General features: G+C 54.3%; 1 protein-coding gene across 6 annotated transcripts in view; it reads left to right on the forward strand.

Moving 5' to 3' along the window:
* The first annotated feature begins 6,359 nt into the window (after positions 1–6,359).
* The window catches only part of PTPRF (protein tyrosine phosphatase receptor type F), an 88,053-nt gene continuing 72,608 nt past the window's right edge, over positions 6,360–21,804 (forward strand). For 5 of the 6 annotated variants that reach the window (XM_042996871.1, XM_042996865.1, XM_042996869.1 and 2 more), the window contains exons 1-3: positions 6,360–6,497; positions 13,923–13,999; positions 20,892–21,027. In XM_042996871.1, coding sequence (XP_042852805.1) covers positions 20,937–21,027 — 91 coding nt within the window. In that variant the 5' untranslated portion in view covers positions 6,360–6,497; positions 13,923–13,999; positions 20,892–20,936. The remainder of the gene's footprint in view (positions 6,498–13,922; positions 14,000–20,891; positions 21,028–21,804) is intronic. The other variant, XM_042996866.1, reaches the window with a different exon arrangement.

A 21,804-nucleotide genomic window follows, 5' to 3' on the forward strand; every position in this document is an offset into this window, starting at 1 on the left:
ACCAACAGGTCAAAAAGGGTGGTGTCTGAGGAGACCAAAGAGCTATCACGAAGTCACAAGAGCAAGGTGGGAACAGCGGAGGTGAGGTCAGAGATGGGGACAAGACCCAGTGAGAATGGGTGGCCTGGGGCGCCTGACTGGCTCAGTTGGTACAACATGAGACGCTTGATCTCGGGGTTGTGAGTTTGAGCCCCGTGCTGGGTGTGAAGATTATGTAAAAATAAAATCTTAAAAAAAAAAAAGGAGAGAGAGAGAGAGAGAGAGAGAATGGGTGACCTAAGTGGCCTGTGGAAGATGGCCATTGTGATGAGGTCAAGGAGCTGGCCTGTCTGCACTTATACTGAAGTGACTCCGGTGGATGGCAGGAGGTAGCAAAGGCCACTGAGCTGAAAACAGAGTCAAGGCCATCGGGTTTGGCAAGATGGAGGTGAATAGCCATCATGTCAAGAGCAATCGCCGTGGAGAGTTGGTCCGAAAGCGAGATTGCAGTGGGCTGAGTGTGCCCACGAGATGAAAGAGTGGGAGCTTCGTGTATAAACAACTCTGGGGCTTGCTGTGAAGGAGAGCGGAGAAATGGTTAATGTCCCCCCTCTAAGGAGTGTGGGGTCAAAGCAAGGAATTTTTCTGAGGATGGGAGAGACCTGAGCTTGACTGCAAGCAGGTGGAAATGACAAGGGAAAAAAATGTGGCGGGGGCGGGGAGACTAACAAAGTCCTGGAGGAGCCAAAGCATCCTGCACACAGGTGGGGGTCAGCCCCTGCTATGGTGGGGCGCAGCCTCCTTGGAACCAGGAGGGAGACAGAGAGGAAGGAATAGAAGTGTCTGGGTCTATGGATTTGGTAGCGGTTGAGGGGGGATGATGGAGTCTTCCTTTGGTGGCTTCTGTTTCCTCAGAGAAGCTTAAGGCGAAGTCCTCAGCCGAGTGTTCTACTGAAAAATGAACCCCTGGCTTATTCCCCCGCCCCCCCTATAGTGACTCATCAGGAAGGAATGAAAGGCATTAGCCAGGTCTTTGTGTTTGAGGCCTCCACCTTTTTTCTCCCACCCCACACCTGAGAGGGTAAACAGACTGCTTTGCAGTTCTGGAGTCTAAACTAAACTCCTTCCGACTGGCTAAAAGGGAGGACACCATGTATCTCAGGGTATTGATTGGCCAGCACAGAAGACAGGACCAGGGGTCAGGCATTCCCCAGACCACTCTGACACAACCTCCAGGAAAGTGCCTGGGTAGCACCCCAAATGCCAAGAACTTGAGGTTGCAACGTTGTGGCCCTCGAGGAGAGGCCCCCTTGAAAGGGCCTGGATGGAGGGAGTGAGGGGCCCCCTTACCAAGGCCTAAGCCGGACAAGTGAGGCCCTGAAGACAGGGCCGAATAGTGGAGCCCCGTGGCAGTGACGGCTGAAGTCTACAACAACATCAGTGGCGTCAAAAAGACGTCAACCTTAGGCGCCTGGGTGGCTCAGTGGGTTGAGCGTCCTACTCTCGATTTCGGCTCAGGTCATCATTTCAGGGCTCATGGGATTGATCCCCACATCAGGCTCTGTGCTGAGGGTGGACCTTGCCTGGGATTCTCTCTCTCTCTCTCTGTCTGTCTGTCTCTCTCTCTCTCTCTCCCTCTCTCTGTCCCTCCCTCAGCTTGTGCTTGCTCTTTCTCTTAAAATAAATAAATAAACATTAGAAAAGACCTCAGCCTTTCCCTGCAAAGCCGTGGAGCACAGACTTAGCGTTTTGGGGGTTATGCAGCCCCTGGAATTCTTGGACAACTGGAGGGGGGTGAAGGAGAGCTGCGAGTGAAACGGACGTCTTGCTGATCTGCTGGGTGGGGACTCAAGCTGAATTTAATTTGATTTAGACTGACTAAGAGATGTATTTACGTCATGAGTTTGAAGAGTGTGTCCAGTGGGCTCAGGACCTGGACAAAGGGTGAACAGTGAGTGGGAGTTGACATCTGGCTCTCCCCTCACCCTGCACCCTGGGGCTGGAACACAGCGGACACAGAACTACCACGTGGTACCACTCGGCCTTCACAGATGAGCACAAGGACGTCCCTCCCCGCCAGGCCCAGGAGCGGGGCGGCAGGGCAGTCCCACATGGACCCTGTGCTCAGAGTTTGGCAGTCTGGACAGAGCCTTGGCTCCTCTCCTTCCATAGCTGTCATGCTCTCACAGGCCGAGCCACCTGAGCTCTTGTCTGTGTGGCCCTGCGGCCTGGGCCTCTGCTTTCTCCACCTTGGCCTTGTGTCCAGTTTCACGTGAGGCCCAGGCAGCCTGCACATAGGCACTCTCGTGCCCTGCCTCAGCCAACACTTGACCACACGTGGCACCAAAAGGTGGGTGAGCAGGGGGCCGGATCCCAGTGGGCCGAGGTTCTAAGACCACTGCGTCCTTGTGGGGGTTGAAGCAAGAGCCTGGTCAGCACGGTGGTGAGAGGGGGCTGCCGACTTCGACCACAGGAGTGTGAGGGCCCTTGGCCACCTACCTTCCCAGCGTCGTGGTCACAGACCAGGCTGTGCTGGGCAGAGGGAGCTGGGCTGCCAGAGCTTCAGACCTAGTGAGGCCCGGGCTAGCAGGTGTGCATGGCAGTAAACATCATAAGCCCCTCTTCCTCACACGCTGGGCCTACAGAAGCCCCAGGTATGGATGAGCTCTGAGGCCTGGTCAGGGAGCTTCTCCCTCCCTAGTCCTTTATGTCTGATGCATCCCTGAGCACAGAAGAGGAAAATGTACCTTCCCATGCCTGTAACAAGTACGTATTGAGCACCTCTTGTCAGGTGTGTCAGGCCCCTGTGCTAGACACAGGGATATGGCAGTGGACAACAGTCTCATCCCTCCTGCCTGCAAGGAACCCACAGTTTGTGGGGTGGTGATATTGAGTGCTTAGTGCTTCAGCGGGCAAGCCCTCAACCCAGCCAGGGGTTAAGAATGGCTTTCTGGGGGGGGGGGGGGGGGGAGCCTGGGTGGCTCAGTCGGTTAAGCGTCCAACTTCAGCTCAAGTCATGATGTCATGGTTCGTGGGTTCGAGCCCCATGTCAGGCTCTGTGCTGGCAGCTCAGAGCCTGGATCCTGCTTCTGATTCTGTATATCCCTCTCTCTCTCTCTGCCCCTCTTCTGCTCGTACTCTGTCTCTCTCTCTCTCAAAAATAAACATTAAAAAATTAAAAAAAAAAAAAAGAATGTCTTTCTAGGGGTGCTTGGGTGACTCAGTTGGTTAAGGGTTCAACTTTGGCTCAAGTCATGATCTCACGGTTCATGAGTGAGGAGTCCCGCATCAGGCTCTCTGCTGTCAGCGCAGAGCCCTCTTTAGATCCTCTGTCTCCCTCTCTCTCTGCCCCTCCTCCACTCTCTCGCTCCAAAAATAAATGAACATTAAAAAAAAAAAAAAGTTGGGACCCCTGGTGGCTCAGTGGGTTAAGCATCCCTCCAACTCTTGATTTTGGCTCAGGTCATGACCTCATGGTTCATGAGTTTGATCCCTGCATGGGGCTCTGAATGCTATTATTATAGAGCCTACTTGGGATTCTCAAAATAAGTAAGTACACATAAAAAATGGCTTTCCAGAGGAAGCAATGGCTATAAACAAGTTCCAAGGTACGCACTTAAAAAAGAGCAAGACTTGGGTCACCTGGGTGGCTCAGTTGGTTGAGCATCTGACTTCAGCTTAGGTCATGATCTCATGGTTTGTGGGTGTGAGCCCCACATCGCGCTTTGTGCTGACAGCAAGGAGCCTGCTTCAAATTCTCTGTCTCCCCCTTTCTCTGCCCCTCCCTTGCTCACGCTCTCTCAAAAATAATCATTAAAAAAAATAAATATTAAAAAAAAGAAAGAGCAAGACTTAAGGGCTGTGATTTTTTCACCATATGCAAGAGATTTGATGGCCAACTTGGTTTTGTATGGACCAAAACCCCCAAAAATCATAAACTCTCTCTCTCCTGCAGCTCCTTCCCTCCCCCTTCCTCATCTTTCTCTCTCTCCTCCTGCACCCTCCCTTATGTCCCTCACAGAGCTACATATAAGGCCTCTAGTCCCTTTCTATTTTCAAGGTTTGTAGGACTGGTGACTGGATGGGGACGCAGGAGAGAAAGTGTCTGTGTTTCTCACCCAGTGATGGAATGAAGGATTCCATGGCATGACACGAAGACGTGGTGGTCAATAGATCTGCAGTGGGAGACAGAGTGAATTCAGTTTACCTGAGGAACATCCAGGGAGCGCTATGGAGAAGGTTGTTGGCTATACGAGAACTGAGTTCAGAAGAGAGGCCCAAACCGGAGATCGATTTGGAAGTCATCAACATACAGTTGGCAGTGATCAAGATGGCCCAGGGAGAAGGGGCAGATAGGGAAAAAGGGTGGCCTAGGACAGACCTTGGGAAAAGCAGGCGATGGTAAAGGAGATTGAGAAAGGGAATAGGCCTTTGAGGAAGGTATAGGTCATTGACGCCAAGGGGAAGGACTGTTCATAAGTCAGCAAAGAGCAGGCATAATTGACTAAAAAGTATATGTTTTTAAATTCAGAAAACAAAAACAAAAAACTAAACTGGTTCCAAACTCAGAAAACCAAGAAAAATGTCTAAAGATACATGAAACTTACAATACCTCCTCCACAGGGTACCAAAATTACCAATGGGTGAAAAACCACTGGTTTAGGAATATTCATTTTTGATCCATTTGTCATCCGGATCTGTTGGCCCAGAATCACCAGAGCCAGTCCATCCCCTTCTTACACACCAGGGGGCGCACATGTACTGTTTCTGAATCCAAACCCTGGGCAAAAGCAGGCAGTGAATTACGTGATAAACCAGAACTTGACCCCTCAGCCCAGATCTCTAAACCCCTCTTCCACACCTGCCCTGCACATTAACTCTTTGATCCCTGAATCCAGGTGTCTCAGCAATCCCCAAGCTTTGTTTATTTCTCACCTGACCTCCAAACTCACAAAGGTATCAAGGAGACCCATAGGAGATCAGAAATCTCATCGGGATCCTCAACTGAGCTAGGGCAATAGGGGCAGGTTGCCATCTTGCCCAGGGAAGGAGAGGGTTGTGTGGCTGATTCTTAAATAGTGGTGGCATGGACCGGGAGGGTGGGTCTAGATGGTGGGCAAGGATGGTGGGGGGACTTTGGTGTGTGTGGTTCTTGGTGTGGAGCTTACCAAGTCTCCCTCTGAGTTAGGACTTGGAATAAATCTTCAGGTAATTTATGGGTTTAGCCCAGAAATTTATAAGGTCAGCATTTGAGTTTTGGTATGAGGAATCAGAAACTCAATACCAAAGTTTTTTTTACATCAGGTTCGAGTGACATTATTAAGTCTTGAACTCAGGGGCCAATGAAAGACTTGATTCAGGTTCACAGTTGGAACTGGGGTTGAAATCAGGTCAGATAAGTGGAGGGCAAACATGGGGATGAAGATTCGTGCGGAGTTTCTGCAAAGCCAGTCTCACTAATCTTGCATTCCAAGATAATTACGGTTGGGGCAAGTTAGGGTCCTAAGTTGCCCCAAGGATTTGTGGGGTTTAAGGTCAGCATCTGTGGTAGGGTTCTTTTCTGATGACCCAACCCAATTCTGGAATTGGGAATCCCAATTCAGAAAGTATTGGTGTTGACCTGGGACTGGGAGTGCAGTGTTGGCGTTTTATGTAAGTTTTGGGGTTCAGAAAAGTACTGGGGCCCATAACAAGGTAACTGTTGGACTTTAGGGTTAATATAGGGATCTGGGGCTCAGTATTAGAACTGGAGTCCACTTAAGGCCCAGAGTTAGTGCTGGTGTCCTTATCAAGCTTAGGTAGGTAGAGATGATAGAGGGATTTAGAGTCAGAACCGGTATTGGGGGCCAATATACGGGTGTAGATTAAAATTACTACTTGGGCCAATGTGGGAGCAGAATTAGGAGTCTGGACTCAATATTGAGTTTGGAGACGGGTCTGGGCTCAGTATCAGGGGCATATTTGCAGAGGAAGAAAATGGGGTCCAAGAGTAGTATCCGGTTCATAGTAAGGACTGGGAGGCACTAGTAGGATACGGACTTCGTATGGGAGTTTGGGTCTGTCCTTGCTCACAACTGAGGTTCTGGTCCAATATTGGAGTTCCAGTCCGTTTAGACTCAGGGTTGGGTTGTGGCCTCGCTGGGCCTACGCGGCTCCACCGCTCTACGAGCGAGAGTGCACGAGGGGAGGGGCGGCGCCGGGGACGCGCACGGCAGGGGCAGGGGCGCGGGCGCGGGCGCGAGCGGGGGCGCGCGGCTGGAGCTGGCGCGGGAGCGGCGGGAGCGGTGGCGGCGGCGTCGGCAGAGGCGGCGGCTCCGGCTCCGGCTCCGGCTCCGGCTCCGGCTCCGGCTCCGGCTCCTGCTCCTGCTCCACCTCGGGCTCCGGCTCCGGCTCGGGCGGCGGTGGCGGGAGTAAGACCCGGCGGTGGCGGCGGCGGCAGAAGAGCAGCGGGATCAGCGGCCCCAGCGGCTTGTGTGTGTTGGGGGGGGACATGCGGACCGACGGCCCCTGGATTGGCGGTGAGTGACCCCCGGGCCCCCCTACAGTCCCCTTCGCATCCGTTCCTTCCCCACTCCCCCCGCCCTCTCCCCGTTCCTCGCGTCTTCCGAGCGGGGCTGGAGGCGCCGCTTAGGCCGGGCCGCGCCCCCACCTGCCGCGCCCGCAGCCTCGGCTGGGCGCCCCCCCCCCCGCCCCGAGCCTGGCGGCTCCTCCCCGCGCTTACCCCGCGGCAGACGCGCCCCCCCCCACCGCCGCCGGCTGGCTAGGTCCTCGCCGCCCCTCGCCGCCCCCCTCCTCCCCGCCCTCCGCGCCGCACCTGAGCCGCAGCCCGCGCGCCCCCAGTGCAAAGTTTCCCTTTGCATTTGTGCTCCCCGTTCTCGGTTCCGCCTCGTCTCCCCCCGCCGGCGCGGCCGCGCTCCGGGGGCGGCCCTCCACCTCTCACCGCCACCCACCGCTACCCCAGCCCCGGGCGGGTCCAGGCCGCGCCCCCGCCCCCGCCGCACAGGCGCCCCCTCCCAGCCGGCAGGGGATCCGCAGCCGACGCGCCCCCGTCTCGCTCGCCGCCCTGGCGCACGTGCGGGCCCGGGGTTTGCCGGGCGCGAGTTTGGACCCCCCCCCCCCGCCCCGCCAGCCTCGGTCGCCGGCGTGGGCAGGGGAGAGGCCTGGCGGACTGTGCCCACCCCCACCCTGGTGCAACGACCTGAAGGCCCCGGAGCGACCTGTCCCGTGAGGACGTGTCCACTCGGACCGGCTCCGGAAAGTTCACTCAGTCGCCGCCCCGCGTCCCGTCCCGTCCCGTCTCGTCCTGGTGTGCCCCGGTCCTCATCGCTGTGCCCACGTTTCAGTCTCAGCTGCTTTCTGTTTTCCTCCGTGCCTTGGTCTCAGTGCCCTTCAGTGTCTCTGTATCTCTGTCTCCCTGTGTCACTGCCTCCCAGTCTCACCCCCCGCAGCCCCGGGGTCTCTCCTGCTGTCTGTGGCTCCCTCCCCGGATCTCTCTGTTCTCCCGCCCTGGGTCTCGCCGTTCTCTCTCCCGGGTCTCTCTGTTCTTTCTACCCGGGTCTCTCTGTCCTCCCGTGCCGGATCTCTCTGTTCTCTCTCCTCGGGTCTCCCTGTTCTTTCTTCCTGGGTCTCTGTTTTTTCTTCCCAGGGCTCGCTGTGCTCCCTCCCCCATCTCTGAGTCTCTCTCTCCAGGTCTCTCTCTCGTGTCTCTTATTGGTTTTCCTGGTGTCTCCCACTTGACCATAATCTCTGTGCGCCCTCTGCTAGGCCCCCTCCCCATTTCTCTGGAATGCTGCCTCTCTGGTTTTTCCACCCTAGGGTGGGGGAGGGGCTAGCCTTTCTCCCCATTTCAACATCCACCCCCCCGCAGTGCAGGGCACCCCCCCAAGTTGGAGCAGGTTGGGGGTGGGAGCCCTGTACCTGAGCTGGGAGCCCTCCAGCAGGAGGGGATTCTCTGGATTCCCCTGGGGGCAGCGAGGCAGAGCCTGGGAAGCTGGACTGCTGAGTGTTGGTGATGAAGGCTCCACTTTGGCTCCTGAATAGACAAGGGCAGGGATCCAGAGTGACCTGGTGTGGAATCTGGCCATAAAATCCTGGGAAGTGCACTGGGGTGGTAGGCCTAGAAAAAGATTCAGAAGGGTCTTTCCGGGGGATCCTCAATGGTGGGAGATCCCCCGGGAAGGGAAGAGCTCAGCTGAGAGATCCTTTGGGAGACATCAGAGATCTGATGGGATCCAGAAGAGGGTTCTGGGAGGAAATCTTAGAAAATTCTATGCTTGGCGCCTTATTAACTCTTGCTTCAGGGAGCAAGAAAATCCCTGTTTTTCACTGATTATATGAATGAGCCTAAGGCTTCAAGAAGGAGAAGGTGTAACTCCCCAAGCACAGCCCCCAACATCCGCAGCCTCAGGCACAGGCCACACACACACACACACACACACACACACACACACCCCTCTACCATCATTCCTACACTCACCCCCCCCCCCCTCCACCCCGCGCATCCACTTGCCTTCTTGCCCTCACACTTGCACACCTGGGCCTGCACAGCAGCCGGAGCTCAGAAATCTACCATGCTCGCATGGCCATGCACCACTCTGTTTGCTTGTGCCCTCACAACACCTCTTTGCACATCCCTAGGAACCGTGTGTATGTGCACACCCACAGAATTTTGCACTCTCCTGCACACACTTTCTTGCACTTTTTGGCTGGCTCAGTTTCCCCCTTATTATTTGAAATGTGTCTGTAGTTTTGTTTTCTTTTCCAGTTGTTCTTCCTCTTCCCTTTTTTCTTTCCTTTAATGAGGGCATTGTTTTAATATTATTCCTTCCTTCTTGCTCTTTGCCCTGCAGCTCCTGACCTTTCCTCTGTTCAGCCTTGTTCACACTGTGAGCATGGGGGTGGTGTTGGGGGTGTTGATTTGGGGGCTGATGGAGCAGTTGGAGAGGGATGGCTGCAGTAAGAGTAGATGACTGAAGAGCTTTTCTTGGGAATTGTACTGATATGCAGCAAAATGCTGGCCCTGGCAATTTGTGGTCTGTAAGCTCTTCCGTCAGCCCTAACTGGGAGTTCAGTGTTGAGGACCCTCAAGTGGGCCCCACAGCTCTTTGATAGAGGCTGAGACATGTCACAGTTTCTCCACTTTCTAGCTTGTTCCTTCCCAGGTCTCAGTTTTCCCCTCCTGTGAAATGGGGCATCTCGTCCAACCTTGATTGGTCCCAAGGCTGTTGTGAGAATCTAAGGGAGATGTGTGGCAGTGCATAATCAGCAGTGGCAGTCCCTTCTCGTATGACTGACACTGCTGTATGCTTGGGCCAAGCTTGCAGCCAGGGCCCTGCCCTTGAGAAGCTCATGGTCCCTGGGGGAACAGATTGCATCATGGGAATGCAGAGCAATTCACTAGACTCTTATTGATTGCCGACTGTGTGCCAGACACTGGGCTAGGCACTTTCAGCCAAGCTGCCCTGCTTCCTATGGGACTAGGAGCTTTTGGAAGAGGGAGCCCATCCCTTAGGAACTGCTGTGGTTGAGCCCAGCATCAGCTCATCTAAAGCAGCTACAATTCTGAGCCGAAGTTACAAGGTTGGATGAGCTGCTTCCATATGAGGCAAGGGAGAGTTCAAGGGTCAAAATGAGGTGAGTCCCAGAAGAGCCCAAGAAGGGGCTATCTGAAGTGAGTTTTGAGGAATGAACAGGAGTTTTCCAGCTGAAGAAAGAGCACTCCGGGCAGAAAAGAATAGTGTGGGTAAAGACTCAGAGGTCTTGACGTATTCCAAGATACAGCAGATCAGAGGGCCTTTAATGCCCTGTTTTAAATAGCTGTGACTTTACTTTGAGAACACAGAAGGGAGAAGGGAGCCGCCAAAGATTTAAAGCTTGGGTAGGGGGTGTGGAATGTGCTATGATCAGATGTTTCCAGAAGAGGATTCTGTGGCTATGGGAAGCGGATGGACCCACGATGCCCATTGAGGAGGAAATCAGGTGAGAGGTGATGGTGTCTTAGATAGGGGAGTAGCATGGAGCGATTCAGAAGGCACCTTTATCAGGACAGGATGATTTATTGGATGTGGGGGTGGGGAAGAGGAAGAGGAAGGGGTCCGGGTTCCTGGGAGCGACTGGGTGAGGCCTTTACTGAAGGCCCTGCAGGTTCACTGAGCTGGGAACTTGGGGAGGAGAGGGAGATTGGGGGGGCAGATAACAAGCTCATGGTTGGGCGCCTTGTCTTTGAGATGCTTGGGGCATTTGAGGTCCAGTGGGGGCAGGGGAGACATCCAGGAGGGGGCTGGGTGTGAGGATCTGGAGTTTGGGAGAGAAAGCTGGGCCAGAGGAAGGACGGAGAGTTCTCTGAGAGCGTGCTGAGCTGTGCTCATCAGGAGCCCACAATCTCAGTGGGTTGTGTGGGTTCTGGTTCCTAACTGTTGGGGTGCCACTCTGTTAGTAGCAGTGTGACCTTGAGCGAGTTGCTTAACATCTCTGAGTCCGTTTTCTCCTTTGTCAAGCGGGCCTAAGACAATTCCATGCCGTGTGTTGTTATGAGGATTAAGGTCGAATATGCAAGAAGTGCTTAGAACAGGGCCTGGCATCTAGTAAGCAATGGTGTCTCGATGGTATCAGCAGTCGTTAATAGTGGGTGCAAACCCACCCCCATCAGAATTGGGGGTGGGGGGTGGCCTTTAAAACAATACCTTGTAAGGGGAGCCTGGGTGGCTCAGTCGGTTAAGCGGTTAGGTGTCTGTCTCTTGGTTTTGGCTCAGCTCATGATCTCACAGTTCATGAGTTCAAGCCCCTCTATCAGTGAGGAGCCTGCTTGGGATTCTCTCTTTCCTTCTCTCTGCCTCTCCCCCACTCACGCTCATGCTCTCTTTTTCAAAATAAATAAACTTTAAAAAAATAAATAGGGGCGCCTGGGTGGCTCAGTTGGTTAAGCATCTGACTTCGGTCATGATCAGGTCATGATCTCACAGCTCTTGGGTTCGAGCCCTGCATCGGGCTCTCTGCTGTCATCATGGAGCCTGCTGTGGATCCTCTGTCTCCCCCTCTCTCTGCGCCTTCCTCACCCCGCCTGCACCCTCTTTTTCTCCTTATCTCAAAAATAAATAAACCTTGAAAATAAAATAAAACAGAAATAATTTTAAAAATAAGTAAGACAATACCTTGTTAAGGTTAGGGCACCTGCTCGCCTAAAGTAACTGCAGTTCTGAGCTGAGGTTTGCAGGTTGGGGGAGCTCAGCAAGGAGAGTGCCTGGCCCCTAGCCTTCTGCCCTTGTCATCATCTCTGGGATTGTGTGTATGGCTCAGGTGTATTTGACCTTCTGGTGGGCTGGTATGAGAAGACCAGAGGCCTCAGCACGCTCAGTTCTCCATTTCCACCACCCCACCTGGGCCCTGGGTGTCTAATGAGGTTCTGCGTCTGAGGTCCAGATGCACCGGTCTCTTTGTGTCCCCAACCTCCAGATCTGAGAACAGCAGTTTTTGCTCCTCAGCATTGTTTTAAAGTTTTTTTTTTAAGTTAATTTATTTATTTTGAGAGAGAGAAAGCGCGTGCACGAGTGGGGGAGGGCCAGAGAGAGGGAGAGAGAGAATCCCAAGCAGGCTGCACACCATCAGCGCAGAGCCCGACGACGGCTCTGTCCCACGACAGTGAGATCATGACCTGAGCCGAGATCCTTGGCGTTGTTCTAGCTGCCGCTTCCGGGGACTGTTCCTGGTAGTCCTAGGGCCTGCCGGGGAGCTGCTCTGGAGGGCCCCCAGTGCCTGTGCTCCTCTGATTTCAGCTTGCTCCTGGTCCTGCTGCCAGGCTGGGTTCCAGGTGTGGCAGGTGACCGAGAGGCCTCCTGGGGGCCAGCCCTGTGTTGGTGCCAAGGCCTCTTACCTGATCCTGGTCGTTGCTGCCAGCCTCACCACTTCTGAGGCCTTTCCAGCGATTGCAGACTTGGGCTCGGTACCAGTCAGGTCCTCACTGAGTAGCTTTCTAGTTGGCTTTCTGGGCGTGTCTGGTGGTCGTGATCTAGGTGTGTCCCAGGGTGAGTCTGGAGTGGTTCTGGGAGCTGCTGCTGGTCAATTCTGATTGCCTGTCTAGGTTGTTTTGAGTCCGGTTTGATCTTGGACTGGTGTGGTACCAGGTGCTATCCTGGCTGTTCCAGAATCCTGCCCTGGTGCTGTTCCGTGTACTTGAAGGTCTTTCCACGTGCGGAGTTTTGTCTCTGCCTGTTTTCTTTGTTCTCTGACCCACCTCCAGGCCATTTTGGACACACATCTCTTCTCAGGTGTGACTCCTGCTCAGTGTAGGTCCATCCTGGCATGGCCTCGGGCATGGCACTAGAGCCAGCTGGCTTAGGGGACCCTCCCCATTCTCTGCCTCAGACTCTGTCCCTCTGTCCCACGGTCCCTGAGCAACGGTGGAGCCAGTAGCCTCACATTTGGTACCACAAGGCAGGCGTCCCCAGACAAACCGGCCTTGGAGTTTGGGACATGGAAGCTGGTTTTTCTGCCCGGACTCGCCCAGCAGCCTGTGTGTTGGGAGCAGCGGCCACAGGGAACATTGTGGAAACTCAGTGGACTAGGGCAGGGAGGCGGGCAGCCCTCCTGAGGGCCGGAGCTGCTGGTACTGACATGGGTAGGGGGCAATGGAGGCCAGAGAGGGTGTGCTGCAGGGTCAGCATGAGACAGTACTGGGTTGGTGGGGCCTGTCTTGGTCAGATATGATGGGCCTTCCAAGGACACCCCCCATGTTGCCAAAGGTGGTCAATCTCAAGTGAGGACAATTCCCAGGTGCGGGAGGCTGGCTCAGAGTTGGTGAGGGCGCTCCCTGACCCCCATCCCTGAGTGTCCATTTTGGGAGGAGCCTCGGGAGAATTGCTGTGTGTCGGGGTCATCACTGTGCATGTGAGGCCGAAGAGAAACCCACTGTGACGTGTGTCCTGTGTCGAGTGGGCCCCAGTGGTGCCAGGTAGCTGAGCTGTGGTGAGGTGGTGTGTGTTCAGCCCCCACCCCACTCAGGAGGGTGCCCACCCTGGTGGGGGCTCAGTCATCGTTCTAGAGGGAAGAAATGGGCCGCATGGCCGTGTATGTGCCAGCAGAGGAGGCATCCAGGGGCACACCTTCATTTAAAAAAATTACAGAGAAGCAGTAAGTCAAAAATAAATATTGCTTCGGAAGTTTCTTTGAAGGCCATAATGTATGCTGGTGTGGTTCTCCGAAGCTGGGGTGTTTGCTATAAACTCATTCATGCATCCATGCACTCGTTCCTCGTGTCCTAATGAAGCACCTACTGTGTGCCTGCTCTCTGCTGAGCGCTGGGGATATGGAATTGGGGCCAGGCACACACCAGGCTCGTGGTCATGACTCCGTGACCCTGCAACAATTGTATAAAAAAATAATTCCTCACATTTGTGGTCACTGCTCCTAGGCAAGGTCCAGGCGTGTAGTCTGGGACATCATGGAAGGCCTTCCTGAGAAAGTGCCATTGGCTCTGATGTCTAAGGGGTACTTGGCACAGAGTGTGGGCAACATGTTGCAGGCACTGGCAGGCTAGAGAGCGCACATTTGAGGATCAGAGGGGGAAGTTCTTGTGGTTGGCTGGCAGGTGCAGAGGTGGGCGGGGCCTGGGCTCTGCTGGAGGGGTAGCTGGAGGGGTGCCTCGAGGGTTCAGACACAAGTGTTACCACTGAGGTGGGGGGTCTCAGTTTGTGTTGTTTGCTGTATGCTGGGTTCCCCGAAGAAAGCCCAGCACACTAGTAGATGCTCGGGAGTACTGAAAAGAGTAACTGAGTGAAGAGATGGGCATTTTTACTAAATGGGGATTGTTCTGCACAAAGTTTTGACGCCTGCTTTGTTGTTGTTGTTGTTGTTCCATAAACAGCAAATTCTGCATGTCTTTCTGTGTCAGTGTATACTATGCTGTGATGAAATTCTTGGTGTTTTCTCATCCTTTCCTCTCTCTCTAGGAAGGAGCGGAGACCCTGGTGCCCTGCCCTCAGTGCTGGTTGTCCAAGAGTGACTGGTGTGAGCAAGCAGAGACCTGGTGGGTGTGCCCCAAGAGGTGGCGGGGGCCAGGGCACAGAGGGGTCCTGTGGGCCAGGCTGAGCACCTCAGATTGTGATGGAGACTGGTGGCGAGCCATGGAAGTGTTGCCACTCGGGGCGTGACATGGTCCAGTGTGCATATGGCTGAGCGACGGTGAAGGGAGGTGGTGATGGACGTGGAGAGAAGGGATGTGAGTGCTGTTTCGGGACGTGGAGGAGACAGGACATGGTGCAGGACTGAATGTGGGGCATGAGAAAGGAGGGGAGGTGTCCAGGATGGTGCCTGGGTTTCTGGCCAGAATGGTTGATGGAGGTGGGTGGGGAGTGATATACATACAGCTCGTCAGCTGCTGTAGGTGTGAAATAGGCTTCTGGGTGACATTCTGGGACTTCCACTAGGAACTGTCTGCTTTTTCAGTCATCATGTTTCTGTAGGGAAGTCTGTTCCCATCAACTGTAGGTTGTGGTAGAAAGAGCAAGGTACCTCCAGGATCTGGAGCACCTCCTTATCTTTTTCAGGTCCACTTCTCCTCTCGTCTTTCTGCCACCGCATAGAGCAGGTGGGTTGGGTTGGGAGAGAGGGAAGTTGGGAGACAGAGCACGGGGAGCCATGGATGTTGGCTAAGACTCTAGACTTTTTCCTGAGGGTCATATGGAGACACTGAAGGTTCTTTTTTTTTCTTTTTTTAATGTGTATTTATTTTGGAGAGAGAGACAGAGAGCATGAGCGGGGGAGGGGCAGAGAGCGGGAGACAGAATCCAAAGCAGGCTTCAGGCTCTGAGCTGTCAGCACAGGGCCCGATGTGGGGCTCGAACTCATGAACCATAAGATCGTGACCTGAGCTGAAGTCAGATGCTTAACCAACTGAGCCACCCAGGCGCCCCGACACCGAAGGTTCCTAAGCAGAGAAGCAACATCTCTCCATTTGCCCATCCGTTCAGTCCTGAAACATTATCTGTGTGTCTGCTATGGAATCAAGCAGCAAAATGTGCTTGAGGGCCACGATCACCTTGCGTTTTTATAAGCTTGCCTGGGGCATTGCTTTGTGTGCAGGGTGAACTGGGAGAAATCTGAGGGCGGAAGCCCCCTAAAGAGGTATGCGCTCCTGAGGTCTTACTGACACGTGGAGGTCGGAGTGGAGGCAGTGCAGATTCAAACTTACTGACCAGTTGGGTGAATGGGGTGAAGAAAAGAGAGAATTTGAGGAGGACTGGCTGGCTTGGGTGACCACGTCGCTGGTAGTGCTTGTCACCAAGATGGGGACCTGAAGAGGGGCGGTGCTGGGGAGAATGAGTTCTAGTTGGACCGTCTTCTGTAAGCTGTTGGAAGGCATAGCCCGTGGCTGCCCCTTGGCTCAGGGCCCGGGAGGACCCACTGAATAGTTCTGCACGGTCAGCTGATGAAGAGGGTTACGAGAGATGGGTCTGGGCTAGGTAGGAAAAGGAACTGAGCATGTGCTGGGTACTGCTACGGGCCAGGCCCTGTGCATGGCGAGATGGGCACTGGGGCAATATACAGCGTGTGGCGGAGGCTGGGTCCCCGGGCAGACGGGGAGGTGGAGGTGGAGGTACCATGCATCCCTTCACCTATCCATGCTCAGAAGCTGGGTATGGCCTACCTGGGAGCCCATCCTCAGCAGGAAGAGGTGCCTGAAAGTGGAGCTCTCTGTCTTCTAGGGAGGCCGCTTGCTAATGGCATGTGTGAAGGGGTGCAGGAGATGTGCTGTAAGGCCTGCCTGGCTTCTGGAGGCAGGGCTGACTTTGAGGGGGAGAAGATGCCCTAAGATCCTGAGGCCCTGGCACAGCTGGTACAAGAGTTAAGCCAGGCTGAGGCCTCTTTAGGTACAGGGCCCAAGGTGCTGATAGGAGACCTGGTTCTGGGGCAGGCCCTGGCCTATATCAGCAAGGGATCTTGCTGTCTACATCAGGGTTTTTCAGTCTCGATACTATTGATGTTTTGGACCAGACAATCCTTTGTTGCGGGGGCCTGGCCTATTACTGTAAGATATCTAGCAGCATTCCTTGTATCTTCCCACTAAATGCCAGTAGCACCTGCCCCCCGACACCTGCAGTCTTGACAGTAAAAAATGTCCCCAGACATTGCCTGATATCCCATGGAGGTGAGGGGAGGGGAATGCAGAATCACCCTGGATTGAGAACCACTGGTCTACACCACCTCTTGCTGTCTTCACTAAACTGGGGAGGGTCGCTTGAGCTGAGTTCTTAGGGGTGAGTAGGTGGCTGGGGGCAAGAGAAGGGCATTCCTCCCAGGAGAGAGAACAGCAAATGCAGAGGTGTGTCTACAGGTTTTGGAGAGCGTTAACCCGAGGGAGGTTCCACTGCTGCAGGAAGGAAATTGGAGGACTGGTAGGTTAGGGGCGATAGCTGGAGGCAGGTGCCTTTGCTGGTCCCCTTGGTCTTCTGCCCCGAGCTAAGCCTCTGCTGGACGTTGTGCCACCCGGAGAGACTCTGGGACGCTCTTCCTGAGTTCCTCCCTCCATTCCCCAGGGGCCCAAGAAGCTGAGCGCTGTTGAGAGGGCAGGGGGCCTGGCTGTAAGAGAGTGGGCGGGCTGTGCCAGGCAGTGCTCACAGACTCTGGCCAACTGGCTGGCTGAGCGAAGCTGCCTGCTGCTGGCTGCCTCATTCCCTGGGGCCGGGGTCGAGGCTGAGACTGATTTATTCCCGTCATAATCCCGCGGTCGGTTTGGTGAGAGTTGGAAACACGTTGGTTTTCCTTCCCAAGTGTAACAAGGCCTGTTTCCGCCTCCGCGGCCGCTGCTGCAGTGCCACGCGGTGAACTGTCCAGGACATGACAAAAGGGCTGGGTTAGCCGCCTGCAGCTTTGAACATGAACGGCTCCTGGCTCTCCCTGCCCTCAGGCTCCTCTCGCCCAAGCACTGGTCTCTCCTCTTGGCTGACCCCTCTGGGGGCCCTGAATATCCTTTCTCCTGTTGATGTCATTTTGGGGCCCCAGCCTCCTGGGAGCCAGGGTCCTGGTCTGGGGGTGGGGGAGCTGTAGGAACAGGTGGTATTTGGAGACTAATTAATATTTTTGAATAATAACACGTGCCCATGGGAAACAAATCAATCTGTGTTTGCATATTCATGAAGAGGACTCCGAATGAATGATCCCAGCTGTTCTCTAGCCAGGGAGCCCCTCCCGCCCCCCCATCTCTGGCGTAACATGGTCTCTCAGGAGTTGGGGGCACCCATTGAGGTTGCAGGGGTGCTTAGGTCAGGCTACGGAGAGGTGACATGGCCTCTGTGTTATATGCGTTTCCATGACGTTCTTATTTGAATCTTGTGGCTTGGTGTGGTGCCTGCTCATTCCTTTTTCCTCCAAGCAGTGATTCCCAGGCTCTTCGATTTCACAAACTAGTACACTTTCCAAAAGTACTTGGGGGCCAGACATGGGAATGGCAATTTTTTATTTTGCAAAGTAAGGATATTATGGGAAAATACCACTATCTGCTAACACCCATATTGCATACAAGAAAGGACCTTTTAACACCAAAACAGAATATGAGAAATAACGGACAGTTCTTCCCAAGAAAGGGCATTTGGCAGCTTTGCACTGATGTAGCAAGGAAAAAGGATATATTAAAACCATTCTGAATGTAGAAAAATCATATCCAATTATATTCTGTAATGTCATACAGTATGGAGTTGTTTTCCTGCCCAAGTACATCAGTGTGGGAGAACCAGTGGCCCACAGTGCACTTCAGAGACAAGCCTTAGTTAATGTCAAGGGCTCAGGCCTTGTTCTCATCCCCGACTCACCCAGCCATGCTGGGGGAAGTGGACGCCTAGCTCTTCACACTTGCACTGAATTCTCGGCAACCCCAGCGACGTTAGCATCAGTCCTGCCTCACTGCTCCTTTCCCACTTTCTGCCCATAGATGACCCTGAGCATTCTGGGGGTGGGGGCAGGGCCAAGGACTAGACTGAGGTCAGGCCCAGGGACCCAGGACTCAGATGAGGGAGCAGGCTCTGTTTCCAGTGTTTGGGGTAGGTAGCAGTTTGCTCTTGCCAGGAGCTGGTGACGGAGAGGCCTTGCCTTGGACAGCTGTGTGGTTGCCAGAGTAGTTCCCTAAGAATGTGTCCATGTTTGTGTGTCCCGTGTCCCCCGCCTCTGGGTATAGCCACGTCCCTGTGTCCATGGACCCCTAGGAGAAGCTCTTTGGGGAGGGGATGTCTTTGTTTTCAATTTCTCTAACCTTTGTCCTGCTTTCAGTATCTGAACAGTGAGCTGAGTATCCCAGACTCAGATACGTGGGAGGTCCTTGGAATCCCCAAATAAGTGTCACCCTGGGGGTGGGGTTACCAGAGGCTCAAATTCTCTGACACCCATGGCCGGAATCTCATCCTAGACTGTACCACATGACACTGTTCTGGCATTGTGCCCCTGTGATGGCTGTACTGGGAACTCACACCCCTTTAATATCAGTCCTGGGGACTGATACCCTATGATGTCTATGCCGGGTAGGGGAGTGGTACACCTGTACAATAATGTATTGGGAAGTGATATCCTTATAAAGGCTGTTAGGGAGTTGCATCCCCAGGATGTCTGTACCCTGTGTCTACACTCATGTGATGTCTGGACCAGACAGCTACACCTCCATGACCTCTCCACCTAGGAGTTACAGTGCTGTGATTACTATACCAAGGCCAATACAGGGATGTACTTTTGTGATAATCACACCGGAAAACTACAGCCCATTCTGATTGTGCTGCACACCTGTACCTCCATGACATCTCTTCTTTGTAGCTTTATCCCCTTTAGTTTTTACCAGGGAGATCTGTTCCCCGTGCTGTGTGTTCCTGAGGGTTGTACCCCTGTGGTGTCTGCACTGGTGGGGGGGGGGGTGCACACCCAGAATATTTGCACCTGGGAATGAAACCTCTGTAAATGTGGTATTGTTGCACCCTATGATACCTGGACTAGGCCCCGTCTTTTTGGTGCAACGCACCACTGAGCTGCAAACCCATGGTATCTGTACCACAGGCTACAGGATGATTGTGACAGGAGGCCATGCCCCTGTAGCAGTCTGTCCAGATAGCTGGCCGCCTAATGGCTGCCGAGAACTTGAATTCTATTGTAGGTTTCATGGCTGCATCTCAGCGCTGTGGTGATCAAGTTCAGACAGGGCCTTAGTGATATGGGACCTGCATCCCAGACTGGCCGTACGGGGCATCATGGTAGGGACTCCCTCTCTCCTAGCCTCAGCCACCTGAGCTCTGTGATCACTGAGTGGGAACCCCAGGTATGGTGTGAATGGGGCTGGGTGCCCATCACGCCCCCTTCAGCTCTCTTGCTTTTACTTCTCAGCTCCTATCTGAGACTTTTAGCAAGATCTTGGGACAAAGGACATCTCCCTCCCTTTGCCGTTTGCGGTCAGCCCCCGCCCCACTTCACAGTCCTTCCTGTTTTCTCTTTGCACCTTGCTCACCTACCGCCCTCTGATCTTAGGACCTCTGACTGTCCCAGTTGAGACTAGGGTTCAAGTTCCAGAAAGGAGCAGAGCCATCTTTGAGCCCTGCCCAAAGATGCCCCTTCACATTCACCAGGCTTGTCCTTCCTTGCAAATTCTGTTACCATTGTGGGTCAGCTAGTACCTGGATCTGATCAAGACTCTCACCAGAGTCCCTGCATTCATTGTCACTCACTTGCCCCTCTATGTCCTGTTGTGTTTTCAGAGCATTACTGGGGGGCTTCTCACGGCACCAGCCACCTGCTCAGAGTAAGGTGTGAGCAGTGCTAGTGGACACTGTTGGGGATCCCCTGAAACCCCCTGGGTTGGGGGGGGGCATAGGAGAGAGCTCATCATTGGGCCTGTGGAGTGATAGCAGTGTATCTGTAGCGTATGGTGTGGCCATGCTGAAGGCTTCATACAGGTGTCTGTTAGAGTGGGGAGGGCACACCTGGCTGAGGAGCCTTATGAGTAAAGGCCTGGAGGCATTGAGCCAATCCCAAACACGGTCTTCCCTGTGCACAGGTGCCTGTCTCAGCCTGGAAGGCAGTTCTCAGCAAGCAGCTCCCTGAAATTTGATCTGTAATGGGCCACTGGAGCAAGGGTGATGTGGGTGGAATCTGAGGGTCCAGCCACCACCCCCCCCCCATTCCTGGCCAATAGGACTTCCCTATGGTTTCCTTTTGGAGTGGGAAGGTGCCATGGGAATTGGGTAGGACAAGGGTGGTCAGGCAGGGCATCTACAACTTGTCAAGAGCGCGTCCTGGCGAGCCTGGACGGGTTGTGGCTTTGGCTTCGAGCCTCTGATACGTGGATCCTGTCTGCTGCTAACAAGTCTGTGCTCTGGGGCCCGTGCTCAGCATGCGGGGTCTGGCCTACTGCCTCCTCCCTCCCTGCTGGGGAGAGAAGAGACAATGGGGTGCCCCAGGGACTAGCCTACATGGGTCTGCTACCTTCTCACTGCTCTCTCTTTGTCTGTCTCCACCTGTGTGTCTCTGTGTCTGTCCAATCCTGTTTCCCTCTTCCTGTCCCCTTATGGAGGCAAGTTGGAAACTCACGGTCTGGGACAGAACATCCCTATACATCCTCTGGCCTCAGTGGCCCCCTGCCCTCCTACTCAGGTTTAGAGAATGACCTGAAGGCCTCTTGTACTCTCTCCCTACAGTGTGACTTTTGGATTACCTTTGGGGTCACTGAGGAAGGGCAGGGGGAGTCAGTGAGGAGCCAGGGCTCTGTGGGTCTGGGTGGTCGTTGCATAGTCCAAGGTGGGGGTGGGGGTGTCTGTTGAACTAGACTCTGGATGGTCCGTGAGGAAGAGCAGGGTCTGGGTGGTGAGTAGGGATGAGGAGGTGGCATTAGGTGGGCAGTAGGGACATTGTTGGAAACCAGCTAACTGACTCTTCCCTTCTCTCTATCACAGGTTGATTGTCCTGGGCTGTGGCTGGCCGTGGTGCTAGAGCCCTGGATGGCCCCAGAGCCAGCCCCAGGGAAGACGATGGTACCCCTTGTGCCTGCACTCGTGATGCTTGGTTTGGTGGCAGGTGCCCATGGTGACAGTAAGTCTGACCCCTCATGGTGCGGGATCTCCCAGGTTAAAAGGTGGCATTCCTCCTAGCAAGATTCTAGGGTGAGGGGCACAACCAGGTACTACAAGAGGCAAGATAGTTAGATACCTCCCCAGACCTCGTACTGTCCTAGAAAGACATCACCCTCTCAGTTAGATAACCCCCCCTCCCAAGAAGTACTCCAGCCTCATGCTTCCTGGGAGCATCCTGTGAAATGCCTGCATGTCCCTTAAGGCACTGTGGAGTGGGGCATGTCTAAGTATGCCCCTGTTTTATGGGATGGGAGTGAGCCATGTCCAAGATTCATGTGGTCATTGGGTGACATGCTCAGGCGTGTACTGTGCCTGCCACTGCAGATCTGTGCAAAAGACACAGTGTGAGCCATGTCAGAGTTGAGTGGGAATAGGGGGGTGGCTCACAAGGAATCTATATGGTTGTGTGAATGGGATGCCACATGTGTCCACAGGTCCAGGGAGAGATCAGAAGCTGGAGCCACCACAGCCCTTCCCCTGGGCTAGACCCTTGGGATTCATATGTGGGGACACTGAGTCCCTCCTTCCCCTTCCCCACCACCTTCAAGGCAAAAGGGCATCCCCCTTCCACCAGCCCCTCAGCGTTGGGAATCCGGGGAAGATGGCACCTGGCCAGCAGGATGCTGGGCTCCAGTGGACCTGTGTGTGTGTGTGTGTGTGTGTGTGTGTGTGTGTGTGTGTGTGTGTGCGTGTGTGTGCGTGCACGCGCGCGTGCGCGCGTTGGCGGAAGTGGGAT

Source organism: Panthera tigris, chromosome C1, assembly GCF_018350195.1.
Source record: "Panthera tigris isolate Pti1 chromosome C1, P.tigris_Pti1_mat1.1, whole genome shotgun sequence".
Lineage (NCBI taxonomy): Eukaryota > Metazoa > Chordata > Mammalia > Carnivora > Felidae > Panthera > Panthera tigris.